General features: G+C 33.6%; 1 protein-coding gene across 4 annotated transcripts; it reads right to left on the reverse strand.

Annotated features, from left to right (window-relative positions):
• Positions 1 to 197: 197 nt before the first annotated feature.
• LOC107368187 (cadherin-related tumor suppressor-like) lies at positions 198 to 27,299 on the reverse strand. 4 transcript variants are annotated; one of them, XM_089270239.1, is made up of 7 exons: positions 27,035 to 27,210; positions 26,162 to 26,453; positions 25,806 to 25,964; positions 18,949 to 25,441; positions 13,752 to 13,982; positions 12,947 to 13,126; positions 198 to 6,345 (listed from the first exon to the last, which is right to left on the reverse strand). In XM_089270239.1, exons 4-7 carry the CDS (start codon positions 24,928 to 24,930, stop codon positions 361 to 363), a joined length of 12,378 nt encoding a protein of 4,125 aa, XP_089126365.1. In that variant the 5' UTR covers positions 24,931 to 25,441; positions 25,806 to 25,964; positions 26,162 to 26,453; positions 27,035 to 27,210; the 3' UTR covers positions 198 to 360. The 4 variants fall into 4 exon arrangements, with proteins under 4 accessions (XP_089126365.1, XP_015791454.1, XP_089126366.1 ...); XM_015935968.3 differs by having other exon boundaries at positions 25,806 to 26,453; positions 27,035 to 27,299; XM_089270240.1 differs by lacking the exon at positions 26,162 to 26,453 and having other exon boundaries at positions 18,949 to 25,438; positions 27,035 to 27,268.
• Between the last annotated feature and the right edge of the window lie 25 nt (positions 27,300 to 27,324).

Consider the following 27,324-nt stretch of genomic DNA (forward strand, 5'->3'; position numbering starts at 1 on the left):
TCAATCGTCACATGGCAATTAAGTCTTTACTGTTAATACTTTTGCACCCTATTCCCCAATTAATTGTTAATTCATGACTTTCCCTATCCTGGTTGCTGTATTAACAATTATCAAAAAATTTCATAAATGACAAAGAAAGCTTTAGGATTGATGGAATCGTAAATAAGGAAAATAAATTGAAAATAATCAACAAGATATGAAATTCACAAAAATTGATACTTTAATTATTATTAACGCTGATCCTTGGTTTGTTTTTAAATACAAATATCTGTATATATAAATATGTACATATATAAAATATGATTTGGCTGAATTGAGTTAAAATTTTGAACCTTTCAGTTCAATAACTCTTTGAGTAAATCATAAAACTCTTCTTAACATTATATTTTTATTATTTTCAGCTCTTTCATAATTACTGCTTCCTCCGTCAAATTCAGACGATGAAAAGGAATCATCTGTGACTGCGTCATCTTCCTCTTCATCCATTCTAAGATGATTTTGATTTTGTCCTACCATTTGGTTGTAGGGATGACGATTAGATGTTACAAGAGGAAGTCCCAGTTTTGATTTTGGTGGTCCAGGGGGACGAGGTGGACATGAAGGTATCACTGAGGGTGGACCATTTGTTGATGTAAGATCATTCAAAGTTAATATCCTTGGAGCTGTGAGTTCACTTACAGACGGTGAAAGCCTTGCAAGTGGTGCATGTCGATGGTGTTGACCTGATGTACCATTACGAGAGTCACGTCCATTTAAAACTGCTGATCGGAAAGGTTTATAACGATAAGCTAAATCAATGTCTGAAGGTGCGATAGAAGAAGCATTTTCAAGATCATATTGTCCACCGGTTAACATAACATCTGAATAGTCTTCGTTAATGTCACTAAAGGGTGTCATGAAAGATGGCGGTGGCATTGGAGGTGCTCGTTGAGGTATTGGTGGAGCTGGTGGCACAGAGACTGGTGATTCAATGACATCTGGAGGACGTTGTTTGGTTAATGGAGGTGGAGGTGGTGGAGGTGCTGGTGGTGCTGTTGGCTGGTTATGATGAGATGAATGAAGGAATGATGATGACTGTGAATGAGCTCCATTAAGTGTATGATGAGATTTGTTGATTGGTATTTGTCTTAAACCCAATTTACGTTGTCCAATGGTTCCTCCGATGCAAGAAGGCATTGGCCTTTTACGTTGTTGACGGAATATCACAAAACTTGCCAATAAAATTAATAAAATGATGGCGAAAAAAATGACAAACAAAATGGTTCCAACAGATAATGCATCAGGACTAGTTGAATCATCTGAACAGATACTTTTATCACCATTACAAATGTAATTGGATTGATTGAAATGAGAAAGTCTATTAGCTCCTATAATGTTTATCACAATTTTAGCCTCATCATAATCACTTCGATCTCGTATTGGTCCAGCATTTTTGGCAATCACAGTAAAAGACAATCCTTTATCTGAATGTACATCATTAAAATCAATTGTTTCGGTTAACCTAAGGGTTCCATTACGATCCAATTCAATACCAAATCGTCCATGTTTAATTAGATAAAAGTAAATGGTTTCATTGTAATCTTCATCGGTTGCTTTATCAGCCAAACTTCCAATTACACTTCCAGCCGTCATTGATTTTGTTATGTCAAAGGTGAATCTGGATGATTTAAATTTGGGTAAATATTCATTTACATTGCCAATCCTTATCTCAACAGGAACTGTCGTAAATACTTTACGATCATTACGAGCAATTACTTTGATTGAATAAGATCGTTTTGATTCATGATCAAAAGAGACCAAAGATGAAAGATGGCCATTTTTAGAGCCAAGAGTGAAATAACCTGAATCTTGTTCGGGTAATATTTCATAGGTTAACTGGGAATAGCGAAGTGAATCGTAATCGGTTGCTGTAATGATTCCAATTGTAGATCCAATGGGATTGTTTTCCAGAGTCTCCAAGACTAATCGTCCATCTTTCAATCCTACAAACATTGGTGGATTATCATTAACATCTGTAACATGAATATTGACCATAATTGATGTATTTCGAGGTGCAAAATAAGCTGAATCGGTTGCTGTTACTCGGAGACGGTAACACGTAATCAATTCATAATCTAATGGAGCATTAAGGTAAACAATTCCAGTTGAAGAATCCAATGTAAACGGTTTTAGGATACTTTTAGTGGAAACGGTTTGATTTAGGAGAGTCTTCAATGATAAACTAATTAATAGTGATTCACTTGGTTCCAATTGAGGTTTAATCACTCGGCGATAATAATCTCCTGCTCTCTCATTAAAGGTCCACTCGATTATTTCAAAAGAGTATGTTAATTGGGAATTAGCTGTATCTTCATCATCATCCATTGCTTTAAATTGGGTAAGTACATCATTTGTAGATTCATTTTCAGGAACAACCAGTTGACTTTGGCCTGAGGTGAAACGTGGTGAGGAACGATTAGGTGAACAAATTGTTATTATTAAGGTGACCAAACCATGATTAGAAAGTGATTCAAATTTATAAGTCCATTCTTCTCGCTTTTTAACCATTCCTTGGCCAATAAAAATAACATTACCAGAAGTTGTTAGCGATACAATCTTATTGCTACCGGAATCTTTTAAAATGTAATCATCTCCTAAACTGTAAAGTAAACTGCCATTCAATAGATCATATGGAAGTGAAATTTTATGGACCAATGATGGTGTTCGCATTGATCCAGTTGATTCAGATGATTTAGTTGGTTTAAGGCTAATTAATACATTGGTTTCACTTGACTGAGGGATTGTACCTCGATCAGAAGCAATAACAGTTAAATTAAATTGATTTAAAAAGGCCAATTGACTATTGTAAGTCAATTTAGCATCTCGATTGTGTCTTTTGTTTTTACCAACATTAGATGTCATTTTATTGCCAACAGTGACTTGTTTGATTCGGATAACTCCGGTAGTTGAATCAATGGTAAAGTAGTCTGAATTGTGCTTCAAGGAATAACTAATCAATGAATTAAATCCTTTGTCTAAATCACGAGCATGAACTTGTCCAACTAAACCAACTGATGGTGACACTGACTTTGAATCATCTTCTGAAATAACGTAGTTAAATTCATAAATTGATTTCTCAAAAACTGGTGCATTATCATTCTCATCAATAATGTTGATTGTTAACGTTGTTTGAGCTTTCCAGCTTCCATCATTGGCTGAAACCATGAGCAAGTATTCATCTTGAATTTCACGATCCAAAGGTCCAGTAACAAATACTTCACCAGTTGTGGGGCGAATGTCAAATGCCTCTGAGTGACCCAACAATGAGTAAATGGCTTGAGCATAAGAACCTTCATCACGATCAGATGAAGTCACTTGGATAACTACTGAACCAATGGGAGCATTTTCAGTGATGTTGACACTAAATAACCGAGTGAATCTTGGTGGGTTATCATTTTTATCCAGAACCGTAATTAAAACTCGAGTACGTCCAGTGAGGCCGTCTTCATCCCTCACACCCATGGTTAACTCAAAGGAAGCAGTTGTTTCTCGATCGATTTTCCGAGTTGTCCAAAGAGTGCCATATTTTTCATCGATCCGGAAAGGAGTATCTTTGGGTGATTCAATGAAATAACGTAATTTCCCATCTGATTCATTGTCTTCTTCATCAACTAAATCACGATCGGTTGCTCCAAGAGAAGTGACCAAAACTGGTTCATCTATTTCTTCAACAATTGTTGCATTGTACAATTCATGGTCAAATTTGGGTGGATTGTCATTCTCATTGATTACCTCAACTTTGACCACACTAATCTCGTAATAATCATCCAATGAAGCTTCAATGTACAATTCATATGAAGTTGCTTCTTCATAATCCAAGGGTTTCCCAATTCTTAGATATTTACGGTCAATGCGAAAATTGCCTGATGGATCGCCACCAATTATAATTAGGGAAACTGAATCGGATGATGTTGAAGGTATATCAGGAAGTAGACCAAATGAGTGGACAATTTTACCAGGTTTAACATTTTCACTGACAGATATTTTATGAACCAATTCAATCAACCTTTTAGGTTTACGTGAGTCTCCATCATTGTTGACCATCAAGTCTACAATGAGATTATTGTCAAGGCGATTTCGAAGTGCCATGTCTTCGGCAATGATTTTAATTGAATAGCTTGAATTGGCTTCAAGGGAACGTGTTGATCTTATTACACCGGTGCGTTCATCAATTGTAAATAATCCATCAGTTGAGGGACCGTTGAGTGTTTCAAGATTGAATTGAACACGAGCATTTGCACTTCCAATGAGATCACAATCGGTAACAACTAGTCCAAATAGGAAAAGATCATTTGATAGTAAAGCTAATCTTTGTGAGGCCATTTTCAAGGTGACACGACCAATTTGAGAATCAATTGGATGACCGTTGAGAGATCGAAAGACTGGTTTACAATCATTAACATCTCCAATTGAAATGGTTGTTTTTGTTGTATCGGTCCACTTTGAATCACTCACTTCGATGGTTAAATGATATGCTGACCTTTGTTCACGGTCAAAAGATGTATCACTTTGGAGAAACAGTTGACCTGAATGGGAGTCGACACTAAACAAATGATCAGAATCATCTTCAACTATTTGATAGCTCAATGTATCAGTCAAATCAAAGTCACTAGCTTTCACTGATCCAAAAGGTTTACCAGCCATATGAATTGAATTTTCAACCAATTCAAATGAATAGCTTGGTGATGAAAATTTGGGTCGATTGTCATTTACATCAATTATGTTAACCAAGACAATTCCTTCACCAGTTAGTCTAGGAAGGCGTTTATCTATGGCGATGATCCGAAGCTCAATAAACCCACTTGAATTAGTTTTTCCCAAAGATTCACGATCAATTGGTTTAATGGCTGAAAGAAGAGCTGAAGTTGAATTTAACTCAAAATAACCTTCATGATTGTTTTTAAGTAGATAATTCAATTCTGGTTGACCAGATGATTTGTCGATTGTTTCACCAATTGCTTGATAATAACCAATGGGTCCAACTTCATTTTCACACCAATTAACACTATAAGGTGAGGCCACAAAGGTTGGTGGTTGATCGTGAACATTCACTAAGTTGATAACCAATCGAGCAGTGTCACTGTTTCCAGCTTCATCAATGGCTTGAATCTGTAAATCATAGATCGGAATCGTTTCATAATCCAAAGCCATGGTAACAATAACTGTGTCTTCAAATATCCCAAAGTGACCAAATACATCACCAGATGCGATTCGATAACTGATCTTATCTGGTGAATCTTGATCATAAGCACGAAGACGGACAACAGTTGATTGGAGAGAAGCATTTTCTGGTATGGAAACCTGAATCTCTGATTGTTCAAAGCTGGGCGAATTGTCATTTACATCTGAAACATGAAGAGTCACCGTTATTGATCTGGATCTACCTCCATAGTCTCGAGCACGAACAATCAGTGAATAAGTGTCGGTTGTTTCTCGGTCAAGTCTTCCAGTTAGTCTGAGAAGTCCATTGATTGGACCAATAGCAAAAGGGAAATCACCATTTCCACTGGGATTCCCATTTTCCAGGTCATAACGGACATAATTGTTGGGCACTCCATCGGCGTCATCAGCCTTGAATCCATAGACGAGTGAATCAGGTCCAAGATTTTCAGGAATCCTTAAAATGGTTGGAGTTCGACGGTCAAATACTGGATCATTGTCATTGACATCTTTCACCTTAATGGCTACAGATGCACTTGTACGGTGGTAACCATCATCAGCAATCACAACTAAATCATAATGAGTGACCATTTCACGGTCTAAAGGGTCAACCAATTCAATGCAACCAGAGGTTCCGTCAATTTTGAATGGACCAGAAACAAATTTACTGATTTCATTGGTTGAAGTTAAACCCAGAGTCTCGGTGTCTTTGAAATAATAGTTGACAGCGGATGATGAAGATGATGATCCATTGAAGGTATAAACTTCATTAATAGCATCATAAGCATCTGCATCGGTGGCGGAAAGGCATACAACCTGATGACCTAAGGTTACATTTTCAAGTAGTTCAACTTTGTATGTTGCTGGATCAAAGATGGGCCAATTATCATTTAGATTGATTAAATTGAAATAAACATTAATTTGTTCACTTCGATATAATCCATCAAAGGCTTCACAAGTAATTATAAAATGATTAGGATCACTTTCATAATCAAGATGTCGCATTAAAGTAAATTTTCCAGTTTTCTCATTTAAATTGAAAATGTATTCTTCAGGTTCAGGTCCACCAAATGAACCATCTGATACCATTGCATATGTTAATGTATGAGGTGCAAGATCAAGATCAAAAGCTTCAATAGATCCAACCTAAATGATAAGAGAGAGACAAAAATCAATTAGAATTGAAAATCAACAATTATCGTCTATTAATAAACAATCAACCAGCCAACGCACAGAGTAATTACTGGTATTAGTTGACTTAAAGGTGAATCGTAATCTATAACGATTAAAACCAATTTACATAATCATCATTAATGACTAATTGCACCAAATATTAAAACCTCAAAATTTAATACAATCATCATCAAACCATCATCAACATCATCACTGGAAACAACATTTATTATCATAATTTTGTGCAGCTTAAAAAGCATGAATTCACTTGTAAAAATTGAAGTCAAGTTAACATGTTTGCAATTATTGTTATAATTTAAAGCAACCATTTCAACTCATTTGTAAAAATGTCATGTCAACAATCAGCAACTTTAAAAGGTACAATTAACTGACCCACCCGAATGTCCATAGACAATTACAACAAGAACCAGAAAAAAAGGCAAAGTTAATACAAAAAACAAAACAAAACCAACATCAACAGTTTAGCTGAAAAAAAGGTTCAACATTAATTTTTAGCGATAATAACACTTAAACATGGTCTTTTCCTCATCATCCTGTTCATCAATACCATTGATATCATTTAGATGATAATGTTAATGATGATAAAACAAAAAGAGCGTAAAAAAAGTTGAATCGCCAACAAAATTATGAACAAAACGTTGAAATAAGCCAAAGGAGAGTAAAGAGATTAGCCGTTCCCATTGAGTCTTACCCATGAAACGAAACCTCTTAACCTTGGTTACAATTTGATTCCAATTAACCTATCTTTGCTATTAACCTTACAATTATGAATTAAATACAAGACAAAAAAATATTAAATATATTTGATATTATCGATATGAGCCTATGCCCAATGCCTTTAACCACTTTTCATCTTGAAACTTGCCTTTCTCCTCATCTCATTCAATCATCATCACCATTCTCTTCATCATCTTCTGCTAACCTAAACCCTCCTACTTAAAACAGAGAAGCAAAAATGACTGTAGCCTCGCCCAGAAGATGATAAAAAAAATGAAATGAAGATGAAAACTCAAGTTATCATCTTGGGATGAAATTCATAAAGGCGCAACCAAACCCATAAGGCTAACAAACAACACCATTTTTTTGATATTATTACAACTAAAATCTTCACCTTCATCATCATCATAATCATTCCCTTCCCATGAAATTGGACCTGAAATATTGTACTTTCAAATACCAACCTTACAGACAAGGTTAATCTTGTGCTTTGTTCACCTGTAAGTTTAAAAAATGACAAATTCCAATGAAGACATCTTGACTTTGTTGGGTTATCATCGACAGATTGTAATATACCTTTAATGGTCAACATTTAGATATGCATCATTATTAGACCTTTGGTTAATGTCCATTACCTAATGTGAATATCTTTTGTAGTTACAAAAGCTTTTATCCATTGTTGATGTTGACTTGATAATCTTTGAAAAGGACAATTCAATTTGTCACTAATCTTGACCACCATTAAAATCATATTAACAGTCAAGTTTAGTTTCTCAACAAGCTTCAAAGATATGTGAATAAATATCCTAAAAGTAACCATGAAGCTTGAATTTTGTTGTGTTTTAATTAAGCTTGATTCTGGTGCTAACATTTTTATCAATATAAATGAAGATGAAAAAGGTTAGATTTTGTTTCTTAAACATTTTTATCATTAAATTGCACTCTTTTATCAGTTTCAATTAGCTAACTGCAAACTTAAACACGTATCTAACAACTCATAAAGATAACACCAAAGCTGAAAGACTAAATGATTGAAAAATTGCAATTAATTGGCAACAATTAGCCAAGACAATAATCAAAATTAAAATGCCATTTAAATTGTCAACAATCAGATAACCAAGCAGAAGCATTGAAATTGCTGATTTATGGTAAATGTTAGACAATCAATTTGATAATCAATTTTGAACCAATTTGTCCAGACTAATGTTAACATGACTTTTAAACTCCTTCACTTTCACTTGAATATCAATTGAAAATGAAAGCATTTAATTGTAATTTTTGAAAGCTCTTTACAATTATCATTAGCGACTATCGTATGGCTCAAATAAAGATTAAAATGAGGCCATCAGATAATATTAAGGTATGAAAAAAAGGTGAGGTTAATTTGAATAAAATGATAATTAAAATACGAGGTAAGAAAAGACCAATCAAAGATACAACAAGCAATGAAACCATCAGCAGGATCAACAACAAAGTAGTCACCATTACTTAAATTTATATATCTTTTGACTCTTCCAACAAAAGTCTAGTGTATTGAGCCTAAAGGCAAAAGCAAAATGTTGCTTTTTTCCCATCAACATTCAACTTGCATCTTAACCTTCATCTTGATCATTCTCTTTCTTTTCTTTCTTTCCTTCTTGCTATTTCACTCAATATGTGGGCTTGTAACATCCACCCCTTAAGGTCAGGTCAGGTTAAGTTATTGGAGAATAGAAAAGTACGCAAAAAAAGAAAGACCTTTTAACATGGATTCCAATAGTGTTATGCTTTTCTTTCCCTGATAATGATATACTATTGGATTATTATACTTTTAAAAATAACAATTGGCCCGGTCAATCATATTTTGAGGTCACTTTCAGGTTCAATTTAAGATTCCTTTGGTCATTGTCTAACCTTTCAATTCTAATGCTCAAGATTCTGGTCAATATTTCCGGAATTGCTTCTCAATATTTCATGAGTTTATCAAGTTACTTGTCAATGCTTTGCAATTTACATTTTTGCCATTTTGAGTAACAATGACTATTTATGTTGAACCAGATTTGTTTTTATGTAAAATCAACTCTAAACAAATTGATGTCTGAATCGAATTGAATTTTTGAGCTTTTGCATGAATCAAGTTCATTTGTTTTAATATTTTAGGCTTTTACTGAATCAGTTACTGTTGAACTTGATCGTCTTTTTGTCATCTTAAACCAGCTGCGACAATCTTGAAACCAATCTGTGTACTTGAAATACGTAATTAAAATTGATATTGGCTTTGATATGAAAGTCATCGTTTTCATCTCATTTTACCTTATCATACCATATTTTAAGCCCTGAAAATTGATTAATTAGATACTCTTTGATTGTTGCATTAATTGACTTTAATCTTGAACATGCAAAAAGAGCCAAAAGTGAAGGGAAAAAGTTCACAAGAAAAAATGTCTTGAGGTAAACACGAAATCTGTCAATCAACTAAGCCTAAGGGTGAACCGTTTAAATGTGATTTAGTTGAGTTTCATCAATATTTGATACAATACTAAATATGGGATAATATGAATAGACACACATTGGCCAGGAACGATCCATTAAACTGAAGCGTTCCCTTCAAAGGTGTTAATCCTCAAAAATTGTTATCATCATCTGAATTACCCAATCATTATCAAACGTTTAATACCTTACTTTAATGGTCAACTCAAGTTTCCATGAAATTAAGCTTATTAATAAATTATTAATCATAAATAAATAAGATAAAAATATGAGAAAAAAAATAAATCTTAAGGTTAATCTTTTTTTTGAAAGTCACTTCATTGTATTGTGATGAGAGTTTGACCTTTAAAGCCATTTCAAGACTAACCCATAAAAAAATATTAAGATGATGACGAGAGAGATTTATCTTGCTGATCTTTACCTTTACCTGGGTGTTGCATGAAAATGTTGATGTTTCTTTGCATAAATTTTGTTTACAATGTTTACTCAGTAGCAAATGGGACAGCATCAACAACGTTTATTACATATTACAGATAAACACACTCCAAGGGAGGTTGACGTTGAAAAACGTTGATATCATTTGCAAAATGCAATTTAAGGTTGAAACAAAAAAAGTGAAGCGAAAAGTTGAATCCAAGAGAAGTAAAAAAATGACTGAAAACTTTTAAAATTGGTGTTGGCGTTGGATCAAGAGTGTTGCCTGTTAATGACAATGATGAACTACGGCGAAGAAGTTCTTGCAGAAATGATTATCATTCATCTTGAGGAAATGAAAGATTGAAGATGAAAGATGATCGAGTTTGGGTGTAACATTGATCATCTATCAGGTTGATCACCATTTGGCCATTTAATCAAACATCACTAATAAATCAACTGAACCCAATATCAGTGATTGTCTGGAAACAATGGATGAATAATGATAAATTACATTAGGAAATTGCAAACTGTGAACAATTTAAATTGTCACAGTTTGATTTGGTTAAAACAACATTCAATTGTTTCATTTGAAGGAAACAAAAGAAGTTGCTTTTTCAATGATCAATGAAAGACAAAGTGATTGGATTAATTGTACTGTCATTTGTGATTAACAAGTAATCAACATGATTTAATCATGTCCAAGCCAGTAAAAGTGTATCTTGTTGATCAAGTCAACTTGTCTAACAGGTATTACGAGTTATTGCTATTTACCTCTGTCTTTTTATTCATCATCTTTATCATCATCGCCATCTCTTCAATCCATACAAAAAATTCCTCCTTTGATCAGTTTCACGAACTGATCCAGAGGATTTCAAAGCAAAAAAACACTTTTCCATTTCATCCAAACCTATTCACCTTTTCCCATCTTGAACCACTTTAACCATTTGCGTCTTTCAAAACTCATAGAGTTTGGGTTTTCAATGTTTTTTTTTCAAATCTTTTTGCACAGTTCAAATCTCAAGCAACTCACGCTCAAAAATCCCAGTGAAAATGATAAAAAATGTTGAATCAATTTTGACCTCCTACAGGTAACACAACTCAGGTTGGGTAAAAAAGACATGTAAAGACATTTGAAAGCATTTCAATTTAAAAGAAATCATTTCTTCTTTTCTTCTACTTTCATCATCTCCAAGCCAATACAAGTTTCAACTTGGCACCCAAGGAGTTGCCGTTTAAAAGCAATGACACACACACACACTGCTAATCGTGTACCAAGATCGTTAGTCCGCTGTATAACTTATTAGCTTGATATCAATATTTGGCTTGTTGAGATTCATTCGTGAATTGATGATGCTTTTAAAGCTTTTCAAATAAATTGATCCAGGTTTATCTGTTCAACATTTATTTTCATACCTTTTACATTAACAACTGTATAAAGAGATAACATGAAAAACATGAACACATTTTCATGGTTAGAAAGGTGAAATTACTTGAAATCAATTTTGGTGATAAAATTGTAAACTCATTTTTTTTGGTAACTTTGAAACTCCAAGTAAAATAAAAATAAAGGTTTTTCATTAAATCATGTAATACTAATCAATTATCATGCCATAACTGTCTTGCAGTTTATGACCATTTATCATGAACAATTTCAATGGTAATAACATTTGAACAAATGAAGACAACTGATTTCATCTTTTGCTTGTTTGATTAAAAACAATTGATCAACAATTAATCTTAATCAATTGACTAATAAGATTTGGAGTCAATTTTTTTTCACCTCCAATAATTGCCATCATTAACAACAGGTTAAAATGGACTTTTGATAATCTCATGATTGCCGGTGTTAACATTGGCAACTTTGTTTTACCTTTCGTTTAACCTGATAATCTCACGTTAACAGGTATTCAAACAGTCAATCTTTATATCATTGGAAATGTAATTAACAGAATGAAAGATGATAAGATGAAGATGTGAAACAAAACAACATTAAACAAACCATTTTCATCATCTTTTGTTTTCCAAAAGGTAAAGGTAAAAAATTCAAGTTGATAAGCTTCTGTAAAGTCAAGATGAAGATGAAAGTAACAATCACAAAGGATTTCAATCTTGATTCATCTTCCACCCTCTTCACGTTAATAAGTATTTATCCTTCATCATCATCTTTACATTTCTTGCCATTCAACGATAATCCGGATTAATTTTCAAGTCAAATCAAGAGTTTAATTCTTATAACTTTTTTCTTCCTCATTTCTACTCTTTCTCATCTTTACCTCCCCTCATCACCCTTAAGCCCGGAGGCTTTTTAGACCCACGTTACTCCATCAGCATCACTACAATTACAACTTTAACTCAAGCAAATATGATTCTGTGTGTATTTGCATTACTATGTTTAACTGGCGGATCAAGATGAAGAGTAACTTTTGCCAACTAAACATCATCATCTTTAAGATCATCTTCAAGACGAGTCAATGATGTAAACACACCATTAACTTTGACAGGTTTGGCTGGACACAACAAGCTACTGAATTCCTGAGAAGCAAAAAAAAATATCAACTTTTTTCTTCTCTTCTTCTGCTTTCTTTACATGGAAAAACTAAAAAACACTGAAAAATGAGAATCTTAATCTTGAAAAAATCATAAATATATCAGATTGCAAAATGAAGCAATAAAAAAATGTTTCAAGATGAGTGAAAATTATCTGAATGCGTGAGTAAAATAGACACCTCAGATTTTACCTCAACATTTGAAATTTTTTTTCTCTTTTTTCTGTGATAATTTGTTTTCAGCTTTTTTGCACTTTACTTTTTAAAAGTTGACATTTTCAATGTTATTTGATAATGGTTACATTGAGATAGCAACACATCTTTTAATGTATATTATGAAGTGATGTTGTTTATTGTCCAGAGTGGATTTGGTTTGAGATTGTAAATGTTAAGGTTCAACTTACAACTAATCCTCGATCCATATTTTCAGGTATATCAAAGTAATACTGTTTTGATCTGAAGTGAGGTGCATTATCATTTACATCGGTAACGATTATCTGAATCTTTTTGGTGGTTAAATGAAATGAATCGGAAGCGCCAACAATTAATGTGTAACTGTCAATTGTTTCACGATCAAGAGGTTTCTGTAAGATAAATTGATAAATTATGTTAAAATTAATTTACACCAGAAATTGTTGTCAATTTGTGTGGGCCAATTGACACACAGCTAAGTTGAATCAAAGGACATTATCATCTCTCTTTGTGGCCGTTTGATGAACAAGATGAGGAAAGGATGAAAAGGAATTAAAAAAAGATGAAGAAAAATTTCTAAAAGTGAAAAATGATTTGAAAAACAAATCATGATCAACATGAGGTTCATCAACTAGTCCTGTTGATATCTTTACTTTGATGCCAACAATAGGTTGAAAGGGAAAGTTGAAGGAAAGTGTCTTGAGAGTGATTTGGCCAGGTAATGAGGATTGAAGATGAGAAATGCGAAAAGGAAATAGATTGAAAAGGTTATCTGGCGAGATCAGTAAATTGCAGACACAGGTAAGGAGAAAGATGAAAGAGAGACAAAGGTATATCTAAAAAGAGAAGACAAATGAAACTAAAAAAGTGAAACGGAAAGTGAAGATGTCTTGAGATAAGGATGCTTGAGGGAAAAATGATGATGATGATAGAGAAGAGAGGAAACAAGTCTTGATGAGAGATGACGAGAGAGAGATGATTGAATGGTCCTCTAATTTGTGTCTTTGTTCAACTAACTTGTAAAATGATTTTGCCAGTGAAAGTATCAACACGAAAGGTTGGTTCAAAGCAACGAGAACAATTAATTAATTTGTATTCAATTTTGGACGATACATCAGGGTCACGGGTAATTGTTGATAGATCAAACAATTCACTGGCCGGTGGAGTCGCCTCACTGACCAATATTGAAGATCCAGTTGATTTGAAGCTGGGTGGGTTATCATCTTTATCCAGTACTTTGATGTTAACCTAAAAGATTCAGAAACCAGAAAATGTTATTTGAAAGAGCAAATAATTTGTTTGATTGGCAAGAGTCAACGCTAATTATGAATAAGCTTAATTGTGATTAACCTTATGTATTGAGAATAATTTACATTGGTAAATAGACTTTGCAAGATTGTTTTAGTTTGAGTAGCTTTTATTAAAAAAAAGGTAAACATTGAATGTTGATGATGAAGATGATGAATGTAGGAGACTAATCTTCGTGACTCTGAATTAGATGAGTAAATCGATTAATATGAATCAATCATGTTGTGAGTGGTTTTTGTTTTTTTGTTATTAAAGTTACACAAAAAAGTGAGTAAAATATTACTTAAAAATGTGATTAAATTGAAGAGATGTAATTATAACAGGCAATCATTTAACTTCAATTTAGACACTTTATGAACATGTTTACGGTTTGGAAAGATGAAAGCAACATTTGATTAGTAAGTTTAATGTATTGTTAATGAAAATAATGAACAATATCAAGATGTAACAATTAATCAATGTAAGTTGCAGGGAAAAGTTAAATTATGCATAATTGTGAGATTGCAATGTAAAATGAAAATACATTGAATGGTAATGAGTAAACGTTTTCAATTGGCATTTCTATTGACTTTGGGTTGCTTTTTTGTTGGCTTGTAAATGAAGCAATTGTAAAGACAGTAGGAAGATAAATGTTGAAGATGATGAAAATAGAGAGAGAAAAGAAAGAGAAAGCTTAAGGGCGAATTATGAAAATGAAAAAGAGGAGGTTAGATGAGAGGTAAATAACGAAGAAACAGGTAAAAAGAGAAGCTAAACTGGACAGGTAAACAAAATACAATTTGAAATGAAAGATGAAGGGAAGATGGCAAAGAAGAGACAAGCCAGTCAAGTGTGTGAATGCTTAAGGTAAACTGATTTTAAACTGATTTTTGTCTACAGGGAAGCAAAACAAGTCAAATGTACAAAAATAACTGGAAAACACGAAAAGATAGTTTTTCCACTTTTTCTCGTAAAGGCCAAAAGACCAAAAAAAACAATCAATACGATGTAACCTTAAAATAGATTCAAAGGTAAGCAAAAAACACTAATTAGCACCTTGGAATGAGCTTTAAATCATTTTGTTAAAAACATTTAGCTATTTTTTTTTACTCTCACAGACTAATTGAAAATAGCTTTTTGAAAGGGAAGAAGATAAATAGAAAGATGAAAAGGATGAAAAAGGATGAAAACAATGGAAAATGTCTTGAAGGTAAAGGCTACAGAAAGACTAGAAACTCAAACGAAGCATAACAACGCAAGGCGGATCGGAAAGTAGCCTGAAAGAGACCATATTGTTAAGTATATTAACATTGTGAAAATGGATGGATATATTTATATGGAAGTCAAGATGAAAATGTAAGGTGAAATGAGGAAAAAAAGAAGAAGATGAAGATGAAGAAGGATACAGTTTTGAGTTGGGAACGGCTGAAGAAAGAAAGAGATGATGATGATTAAAAGAAAGAGGAAAAATGCGAAACAAAAAAAAGAAAAGACAAAGTCTATCTTCATCTCCGCGCCCTTTCGTTGCTTATTTTAAGGGCGCGGAAAAGCGGAGTCCACTTATGGTTAATCGACAAGCCCTTGTTTAATTGAGAATCTTGATCCCCATCACCATCAACATGATCATCATAAAACAACATCATACCTGACGCAAGTTTAGGGGAGGAAAATAAAAAAGGTAAAAAGATGAACAAAAAAAGGAAGCTAAGGTAAGAAGAGAAGATCAGATTCACCTTGCAGGCAAATTTTTTCAAAAATATAAATGACTTGTCTCTTTGAGACTCTTTCACTCTCTTGACTTTCTTACCTTTTCCTCTTCTGTCTGTCTTTATCTTCTTGTGTCAAAAAATGTTAAACTGATGATGAAAATTTTACTCCGACTTCAGCTTCTGTATTTCCTTTCCGTTTCTTAATTTTATTTTTCATACTTTTATATGTTAGTTATGTTTGCAGGTAAGTTTTTACCTTTGGATGAGTTTTTCTTCTTCTTCTTGTTCATGTTTTTTCTTCTTGTTACTGCTTTTGCTGCTGACAAATTAATTACCATAGAAGAAGATGAAGATGAGATTTAAAAGGAAGAAAGAAGAAGAAGAAAAAAGGTGAACTTTTGTCGCATAACCATGATAATGGTAATAAGAATGTGAAATAAAAGGGAAAAAGTTATAACTATTAACATGCAAACAGGCAAATAACATGATGACAAGACGTTACAAGGCAATATACAAGGTTAAACATTTTGGGTTATAAATTATGACCAGTAATTTAACATCAATTTAAATTGTGTCAGTCACAGTAGTTATCAATATATTATCAAAATCAAAGCCATAATAAACTTGACGAAAGAAGAGTTGATTTTTGTATTCAAATTGGATAACAAATTGTACAACAAAAACCAAGTTACTGAAATGGTAACAATAAAAGTTATCAAAAAAAATCATCATCAATATCATCATCGATATCATAAATATCAGTGTCAAGTTATTATAATATTGGAGTGAAAAAAAGGTTCAATTGATACATCAAAGGTTGATCTTTGTGAGAAAGTTGTTTTTGTATTGAAAAAAAGGTTATTTTTCCCATTGAAAAGCGTCTATTGTAAAATAGATTAACCAAAAATTCATTGTTGAGGCTTTTTTTGTATCAATGAGCTAACTTAAGATGTTAACCTCAAGTCTATGAGAAACGAGCCTCTTCGGTATTTTGTCAAAAAAATTTTGTTTGCCAAGAAATGTTGCTTTTAGAGTTACATTTTTACCTTATTTTCAATGAAACCTGAAAATGTGAGAAGAGGTTCAACTGTTGGGAAGACCCTGCTCAGGTAGGAGTAAGGTGATCAGCAAATGTTTAACTCGTGACTCGAACTCATAAAGTTCACATTATTATGTTTTATGATAAAACTACTGTATTTAACAGGTAACATTAACATTTTAAAATGGCAATTTATATTAAAAAATGTAAACTCTTCATCACTCCCACAACTATTAAAATATTATTATGATATGATGAACAAACACACTTATTGTTAGCTGCATTATTATTATCATCATCAACAGAACAACGTTATCATCATTATCCTAATCATGATTATCAACCAGCAATGTCATGACTTTGAGTTTTGTTTTTTTTCTTGAAAAAAAACTTGCTACTGGTTAACGATCAACATTAATTATTCATCTTGTAGGTTCACAATTTAATCTTGATAAATTGTTTTGCGTTTTTTACGCTTTCATATTTAACTTGATTATTGAGAGTGAAAGTAAATTAGTGACATTATCGTTTAATTAATAGGTTTTCATGATCATTTGATTGTTGAGTTTAAAGTGAAATGCTTGGAAATGGTCGCAAGTCTGTTGAAAAAAAAGTGTCGGTAGAAACACCAAAAATCTTAAACTTAATTGATGGCAATTTGTTGATCAATAGCGATAATTACCAAGGGAGTGATTATGATCAACTTGATGATGATTATGATGAGAGCGTGCAAGAAAAAGAACAAGAAAAACGATCAATTCTGAGAACTCGGAATTGCCTTAAGAAACATTTCTTTAGTTATTTTTACCAAACATTTGTATATTTGTTTGTTATCTGAAACAATTACCTTTGAACAAATGGTTAACCTTTAAAGGTAATAAGGATCAATGTGAACCACCAAAGTGGTTAAATAATATTCAGAGTGAAATTCATTGATAATTAAAATGCTATGAATGTTAATGATTAAATTAATGTTATACTTAATAGACATTCAGATTTTTATTTTATTTTCAATAGTTAAATGTGTATTGATATCATTAGGAATTGAAAACGCGTGTCAATTGCCAATGTAATTGTGATTTGGGAAAAAGTTAAATGTTGTTGTAACTTTTATGTTTCCTTTTTTAAATGCTAATGGAAATTAACTTAATTGTGAACCTAACAATTATACTAAACAATTGAAAATAATAGATTTCCCACTGAGAAGCTTTAGATGCAGTCAAAAATTATCATCAAGTTTCTGTTTTTGTTTTGTTGCTCTTCCTTGCACTCCAACTAATCTTGAAACTTGCTTGAAACAAAGATTCAATACAAAGTTTCTTTATTATAATCGTTATCATTATCATTATTGCTATTATTATTGTTGTTATATTATCATTGTTGTTGCATAGTTTAGATGATTAAGCCCCTATGATATCTAAATCAAGGTAACAAGAAAAGGTAAATTTTTATCCTGCTAAAAATTCCGACTATAATTCATTGAAACCCAACTGATTTTAAGCATACCAGTTGAAAACGAGTCATTGTAAAGGTAAATAAGATGATGATGATGACGATGACGAAGATGAGAGGAAGAGAGAGAGAGAGAGAAGAAAGAAACCCTACTAAGAAAATTGAAAATCTCAAGGCATAAGAGTTGCTAATGTTTCAGTAAAAGTAAACATTCTTGTTTTCCTTGCCTTTCATTATTCTTGGGCCTTACTTTTTTTTCAACTTTAAACCTCTTGAGGGTGAAATGTCATTGTGGTCATCATGCAGCTATATAAATCCGTCAAAAAATGACCGTCAAACCTTTTCGGTCAATCTTAATCTGAGCGTTGTAAAAGTCTAACCTGTCTAAGGTTTTACTATTGCAGTTGGCTTTTTTGTTTCTCTGTTTACTTGTTCAGGTCAAAGGTAAAAATGTATCCCAAAAATAACATCTTATCGGTTACTTTAGTCAAACTTGACAACTCTGCCAATCTTGGCCTCATCATCACCACCTAATATAGCACCAATATTATAATATTCAACTCCCCATTGGGATTATTTCAGCTGACCCTAAGGTATAACAATCTTGCTAGTCATTATTATCAATAGTAAAAATTGATTTATTATCAACTCAAATGTAAAATGAATATTGATCAAGAAAGACATTGGCATTAGCAGTTGACTAGATGATTGATTTGTTTCAACTTACCGTGGTTAGATAGAGTTCATATCCTTGAATGGAGACGATTTCAATTGAATAGGAATCTATTGTTTCACGGTCTAAATTGGATTGGATATACAGATCTCCGGAATGCCGATCAACGGCAATGGTTCTATCGGCTGCTTTGAGAACATAAAATTCACACTTCTCCAAACGATCAGATGAACATTTGAATTTGTGTAATCTCAATCCAACAGGTTCATTCTCATAGACTTCCAGGGATAAATCACTTTTCTCATGAGACTTGGTATCAAGGTTTTGAGGTAGATGGATAAAGGTAACTGTATCTGAGGTAACTAGACCTGCTCCGTCAATGGCAAGCAAATTGATTGGTCGATTAATGTAACCTTCAATTGGTCGTCTTGTCCTTACATCACCCGATCTTGGATCAATAACCAGATAATCTGATGATGATTCGGTTGAAGCCAGTTTGTAGGTAATCACCGAATTTATTCCAGCATCAACATCAATGGCTTTTACAGTTCCGATAATTTGATTCTCTTCTATCTTATGGCCTGAGATGAGGAACAAATCAGGTGAAACAAATTCAGGATAATTATCATTGATATCCTCAAGCAACAGGGTAACCTGTTTCAGTACCGAATGACCAACTTTATCTCGTATCCTAATAGATACTGATATTGTTTCAGCAGTTTCACGATCAAGACTATTGGTTGATACTAGATCACCGTTGGTGGGGTTAATTGTTACAGGACAAGCGACCGTCTCAAGTTGCTCTGATAGTTTTAAATATCGACCTGATGGATGTCGGGTAACAAGAGCATCTCCTGAAGATGTGCCATGAGAAGAAGAGGAATAAGATGCATCGCCTTTGCGAACCTCGCATGTAATAATCTCATAGATTAGTGTATCTCCAGAATCACAATCATAAGCAGCTAAATTGACGAGTTTAGATCCAATTTCAATATTTTCAAGAACTCTAACTACATCTGATTGTGTTGAGAGACTTGGAATTGATGATGAGCTGGTTTGTTGAGATAAATGATTTAAATTAAAAGTAGGCGAGCAATCGTTAACATCAGTGACAACAATTGATAGCATTTGAATGTCACTTCTATGTCCAGCTCCATCAATGGCACTAATATTTAGATAATGGCGATTTTCAGTCTCGTAATCCAATGGAGAAACGATAATTACTGATGACTCGGAAATCTCAAATAATTTACGTTTTCTCTCCAGTGTTGAGGATTGAGTCAATTCATATCGGATTGGTGAACCAGTATCACTGAGATCGGGATCAATTGCATTCAATGTTAACACAATTGAGCCTACTTTAACATCTTCTGGTAAAGTGACAGGTGAACTGGGAAAATTAACAAATTTAGGTGGATTGTCGTTAACATCTTCAATCACGAATCTGAGTAACTTGTAGGAGGTATAAAAACCATCATCAGCCGAAACAAGTAACTCAACTTGATTGGTTACCTCACGATCAATGGATCGGGCTAAAGTTAACACACCGGTTGTACTGTTTAAATTAAAATAGCCGCCAGAGCTGTTTATGCTAATGCTGTTAACATGGCTACTTGTATTAATCCCTCCTCCACCGCCGACGCCTTTTATTTTATCCTTATTATTCTCACTAGTTAAAGAGTCACGGACTGTTGAGTCTAATTGTTTGTAAACCACAACACTGCTTTGGTCAGCATCAGAGGCTTCAATTTTGGCCACACGAGCTCCAATTGGCGTATCTTCACTCAAGCTAAAACTTTCAACTGGATAAATTGATGTCCTAACAGAGGAAGATGATGAACTTTCACCTGTCAAATCGTTGTTAATATCATTAGATGGAGATGATGGTGAGAATGAGGATGATATAAAAACTGGTGGATTGTCATTAACATCAACAATTTCAACTATCACAGTAGCTGTTGAAGTTAACCGTTGAGATTCAAAGGATTGATCTATGGCGTAAACCTCTAAGGTTAGGTAAGGCGTTGTTTCTGCATCAAATGTTACTTTTGACCAAAGATGGCCAGAATATGGATCGATTTCAACTAATCCTGTTGCATTTGACTCAGATAGAGAATAAAAAATTTCTGAATTGGCACCTTTATCAGCATCCCATGCTTGTAATTGGCCAATTGGAGTATTTTCTTGGCAATTTTCTTCTAAACGAAAGTGAAATGTTTTATTGGCAAATATTGGCGGGTTATCATTTTCATCTACACAATGTATTATCACTTGGGTTGTTGAGCGGCTTTCATAATATGATTTGAATGTTGATTCAGAAGATGATGAGGATAATGAATGGTCTGATGAATCTGGATTAGTTTCAAAGGTAATGATGGTTAAAGAATATGTTTCAACAGTCTCTCGGTCTAATGGACGTTTCACATACAATTGACCATTGGGAAAGATACCAAAAGATTCACCAAGATTACCAGAAGTTATTTTATATCCAATTGGATCACCATCGTCATCGGTAGCAGCAATATTCAAAAATTGACTGTTGACCGGTATTGACTCACTAAGACTTATTTCATACAATGTTGATCCAAAGCGTGGTTTCGCTGTATTCACAGCTTTCACAATAATATGGATAGTTAGGCGATTTAAAGTACCACAAGATGTTTGACTTTGATCTGTAACACTGGTATCAAATGGTGTTGTTGCTCCAGGATCAGTTGCCATCACTTCAAATGTAATGAAATCAAGAGCATCATTATGAGATCGATAGCGTCTTCCGGGTGGATATAAAGATGACAAGCTACGATTAACTTTGAGCTCGTTTCCTTTGATGAATAAAAGATGATCAGGGTTCGAGATGAGATCATACCTAATATCTAAGCTGACTGGAGTAGGATTAACTGAGGTTGTTGATGAGGATAATGATGTTGTCCGACTTGGATGAGCAATTCTGGATGCAGAGGCGGATTGATCAGCATCAATGGCATTTAATCTGTAAATTGTTAATTTTGGTGGAACATCGACAGGCAAAGTAAGCTCAATGAATTGCTCAGTGAATAAAGGTTGATTATCGTTGACATCAATGAGAGATAAATGAACATCAATATGAAGGAATGCTTTCTCGTTAAAGGCAACCAATTGAAGTGTATAAGTACTTTGAGTTTCTCTGTCAAGCTGACCAGCAACTTTGAGATAATGACGGTCAACAGAGAAAAGGCCAATTGGATCACCTGAAACTATTGTCAAATCAAATTTACCAGCATCAAGTTCAATTTTACCAATTATTGCTCCAATACCAGCTGATTCATTTATTTCAAATTCATAATTTCGTTTCAAAGATTCAACCGATTTCCTATTTTCATCGGTTAAAGTGTAAACATTGAATGAAGCTCGAGATCGAGTGGGCTCACAATTTTTACAAGTCACATTGAAACGTAATAGTGATGGTAAATTAGATGAGCTAAATGATCCAGACCGAGAACCAGTTTTTAAATTAATCTCACCGGTGCGACTATTGAGAGATAGTATTGAGCTTATCAAGTTGTTCTGGTTATTATTATCCATGGCAAAAGTTACTGGTGTTAAGATGTCTCGATCACGAATTAAAACTCGACTAACAACAACTGAATAGTTGAGGGATGAAAAGTCAATTGGAATGAAGGCAAAGTAGGTTGATGGATAAACAATTGGACGGTGATCATCTTTATCTTTAATGCGGATAATCAATGTTAAAGATGAACTGAGTTGATGACCGGGTAGACCACGATCTTTGACAAGAATTGATAATCGGTATTGAGAGCACTTCTCATAATCAAGTTCACGAGTTGAAATTAGTGCATGTTGACTACCGGTTCCTGTTGATGAGTCAATAATTTGAAAGAGGCCACCATATTTATACAATAAGTTACAATCAACTGTACCATTAGCTCCAAGATCACGGTCAACTGTTATTAAGGGAATGTTGAGTTTATTTGATTCTTCAATCTCATAAATATAAGCTGAACTTGAATTATCGTAGATGACAGAATCTTTAGGTAAAATTAAGCTTGGTACTTCATCATTAACATCCAACATATTAATTTTAAGGGTTGCATAAGCCCATTTAGGGTTAGGCCCACCATCACGAGCGGTAGCTTTAAGCTCAAAAACTGGTGTCTCCTCACGATTGATAACCTTTTCAGTTGTTACCAAACCAGTGAGAGTGTCAATCTGGAAGAAGTGAGCATTAGGTCCACTTAGAGAGTAATACAATTTTGCATTGATTCCTTCATCTAAATCAACGGCACCAATGGAAGCTACAAAGGATCCAATGGGAAGCGATTCAACCAAATTAACTTCATAGATATCACGATTGAAAACAGGTTCATGGTCATTTACATCATTAACAATAATAACAAGGTTAGCGGTTGATGATCGAGCTGGTAACCCGTAATCTCGAGCAATTATGGTTAAATTGTATTGTGACATCTTTTCACGATCAAGTGATCCATTGACACGAATGATGTGAGAAGTGCCAATTGATTCAAGACGAAAATGGTTCATTTCATTACCAGAAGCAATTATCAATGAAGTCTCACCATTTGGACCATGATCATTATCAGAGACTGAAATGGCAGTGACAACACTTCCATTGACAGCATTTTCATCAACTGAGGCAATCTCAGATCGAGAGAGATGACGAAATTTAATCACAGGATCATGATCATTGGTATCTAAAAGGTTTACAGTAATGTAAGCTCGTCCATTTTGTCTTGGTGTCCCATGATCGTGAGCAAACACGGTAAACACACAAACTTTGTACCCAGTGGAACTAGATGTTGACCCAAGTGAGGCTGTCGAGAGTGGAGATGGTGGCGATGGCGATGAGATTGGCGTGGTTCCACAGTCTATGGGACCTTCTTGGGCAGTGTAAATGACTCCGGTTTCAGGATCAATGGTGAAATATTTTTCAGACAACAGATAATAACTGATGGCTGTATTATCATTTCCCTCTTCATCGGCATCGGTTGCCCTCACTTGAAGGATTGGTACACTTTTACCAACAGTCTCATTGAGACTAACAGTATAGTCAGAGTGGTCAAATATTGGCGGGTTATCGTTGACATCCAGTATGGTTACGTGAAGAGTTAAAAAGGCAGAAAGTCCACCATCATCAACAGCTGATATATTAACAATGTAATTGGCCTGAGTTTCCCTATCAAGTGAATCGGCTACTTCTAGATGGAGGAAAGATGAGGAAACGTTGTAGCTTAATTTGAAGGGTAACTCATTGAATGACACAAGCGATGATGCTGAAGGTAAAATGGCAGCTAATGATGAAGATGACCCGTTGAAAGAAGGTTCATTTTGTAATGATGAGGTTGTTGGTATTGTTGATGTTGAAATGGTTGAGGGTGACTCGGATGATGCTCTGGTTGTCTGTACAATTTCATAAGTTAAGGCACCTTCATCGGGATCAATGGCTGTCTCCAGAATTAGTTTAGTACCAATTGGAGCTGATTCACTGAAAGATATATTCCTATTAATGTAGGGCGGCCAATAGGGTGGATTATCATTTACATCGGTCACTTTTATCCGTATCTCAATTGGATAAGTTGGTGAACTGCTTAACAAAACGAGATGATAAAAATCACGAATCTCTCGATCGGTGGCAACTGAAGTTGTTAATATTGAACCAGAAGATTGATCAAATCTAAACTCTGGCAGTTCAACATTAAACCGATAAGTGAAACCAGGTTTAATTGGTACTTGGCCTACCAATCGACCTGGTGGTGTGTTTTCAGCTATTTCAAAATAAAAGGTATCACTTGATGAAGATGAAGATGATGAGGAAATTGATGAGGCTGATGAAATTGGTAAAATGGTGCAGTAACAATACACTAAGCTTATCACAATTAATCTAGAAATTATTCCTAATAATAACAAAATGTTAGTCGTCCTTTTTGACCCTAAATGGATCAAATTTCTCGTTGATAACAGTAAAGATGAGCAATTTGAAGAAGATCTTGAATTAGATCTTGATTTGGGTGAAGCAAACATGTTTGGGCTTCCGTTGGCTTGTTGAGTTAAAATATAAAAAAATGAAATTTCAATCACTTGAAACACAAAGTCGAGGAAAATATTTCATGGTTATCCTTTTTCAGGCAAACCAAACACCATTCTAGATGATTTTAAACAGGTTATCCACTTTATTGTCCTCATTGTATTAACATTCAATGTCCACATTTAAGTTAACAGTTTATTCTTGAAATGAATAAACTTGGTTTCAGATGACTTTACAAGATACTTTTCACTTTGTTTAATCTGAAAAGGAATCATTGACACTGTAATTTTTTCATTTGAAAAATAATGAAATTCTCATAAATAATTTTCTATCTTATTGCTTGGTCAATTCATTTTGAGATACTTGGCAATCATGTTATCATGATACATTGAACATTTTCAATTACTCGATGGGCATCTTGGTTAAAAATTATAGATGATGACATAACCATGTAAAATTGGGTTGACAATGGCAAGTTTGCTTGAAAACAGTCAAACATTTCTCCTTCTTTGAGAAAGTAAACAAAAACAAGGGAAAAGGAAACAATTAACAAATATTAATAAAGAGTAAACATGGAAATTCAGCATCTAAAGTAACATTTCAACACTAATTATAGTCCAGAATAAGCTAAATTGATGAACAGATTGCAGTTTTTAACATTGCCATGTTATTTAACATTTGATTCACAATCCCAACTTGTTGTCTTACAGCGTTTAATGTTGATAATCAAGTTGAAATTTTATCTCTAATAGACTGAATCATGTTCATAATGATGCTAATTGGAATAAATCAGCTTCCTGATGAACCTTTACCACAATTTTAATCAAATTAAGATTGGTAAACAAAACATATGAGATGCAAAAAGACTTACCTTATTAGAATCAGTTTTCCCATTGCAGTAGTTTCTTGTTTGTTTCGGTTGCTAGTTTTTTCCCAAGCAAATCACAATTAACTTTACACTAAATAATCCAGATTGGTTAAATGATTTGATAACACAACTCTAATTAACTGAGACAACAATTTTGGTCAACTATAAGAAAATAATAACAAAAAAAAACAAATTCAGTTTGTAGCTTTACATATGAAAAAAAGATGGTTTTGTATGAGTTAGAGTTTAAACCAAGGAAAAGTAAAATGGCAAAGTTGTTGTTGCTGCTTATACAAAACACATTGAACTGAAGGCCAATTCAAAGGCCAATTTTGAAAGCCGCTTCATTTCGTTCTCACTTCTTCTCACTTTATCTTCTCTTTCTTCTTCTTCCCCATCCCTTCTTTTCATCTTTATCTTCACTTGTTCTTCCCCTTGTTTTTGCCCTTTGGTTTCTCGCCCCAATGGAAGGAATGTCAAACATTCTTTGAGCTGTTCCTGGGTAAGAAAGAAAGAGAAGATATAAATGAGAGAAAGAGACTTGTTTAGCCGGTTTAAACAGAGAGGATGATGGAGAAGAAGATGAAGCTGATGATGATGATGATGATGATGATGCCAATGGTGAGTGAACAGGTCATCGCAAGAGAAAGGCTAGAAGAGAGAAGGTAGAAAGAGAAAGAGAATGAAAAGTCTTTGGCTTTTTTTTCTTCATAAAAACCGGTTCCAACAACAGATTTTATTTAACTTATTAAACCAATCGAATTTCAAGTTAATTTCTAACTGTCAACTAATAAATCTGTAACCACTAATCATTACAATAATTAACCCGACAATGATTATTAGTGAACATTTGCTTCTCTATCAAATTTAATGGTTGTTTACTTTCTCTTCTCTGTTAAAATTCATGAGATGAGAAAAAGATATTTATTTCTAATTTTCTTCATGAATAACAGTCCGAATTTTGAGTTAAAATATTGATTAGACACGGTCAACTAAATGTTTATACAATAGTGGTCTGGTTAAATTAAAAAAGGGGTCAGACTAAAGATAATTTTCAGTTGTCATCGTCTTGAGTATATTTGGTTTTGTAGAGACACTAAACAATAGGAAAATGGCAAAAATTAAATTTAATATGACATTTACTGTTAGAAGGCGACTATGAATAAATCTCAGATTTTGTCAACTTAACTCTGATCACTACTGTTATCATAATTTCAAAACCAATTACTCACCTTTACATTGCCAATCATCATGGAATCCAATTGCAATAACTTTTTTCGTAAAATAATGTTTACAGTTTATTAAAATTACCAGTAAAGTTTGGTCATTTTGGCACATATTGATCTCTAAATGTTTGGAGAATAAATTATGTACACTTTATGAATGATTTATTGAAACAGCTCTTTCAATTGAAAAAATTAATTCTGTTGTACAAATTACCGGTTGATTTGTTTACTAATCAGCTTCGAGATCATGTACATGTGATTAACAGATGGCGACACTTTATAAAAACTGCTCTTCA

This window comes from Tetranychus urticae, chromosome 1 (genome assembly GCF_039701765.1).
Source record: "Tetranychus urticae isolate SD_2017Ah chromosome 1, NJAU_TeUrti_SD_1.0, whole genome shotgun sequence".
Classification (NCBI taxonomy): domain Eukaryota; kingdom Metazoa; phylum Arthropoda; class Arachnida; order Trombidiformes; family Tetranychidae; genus Tetranychus; species Tetranychus urticae.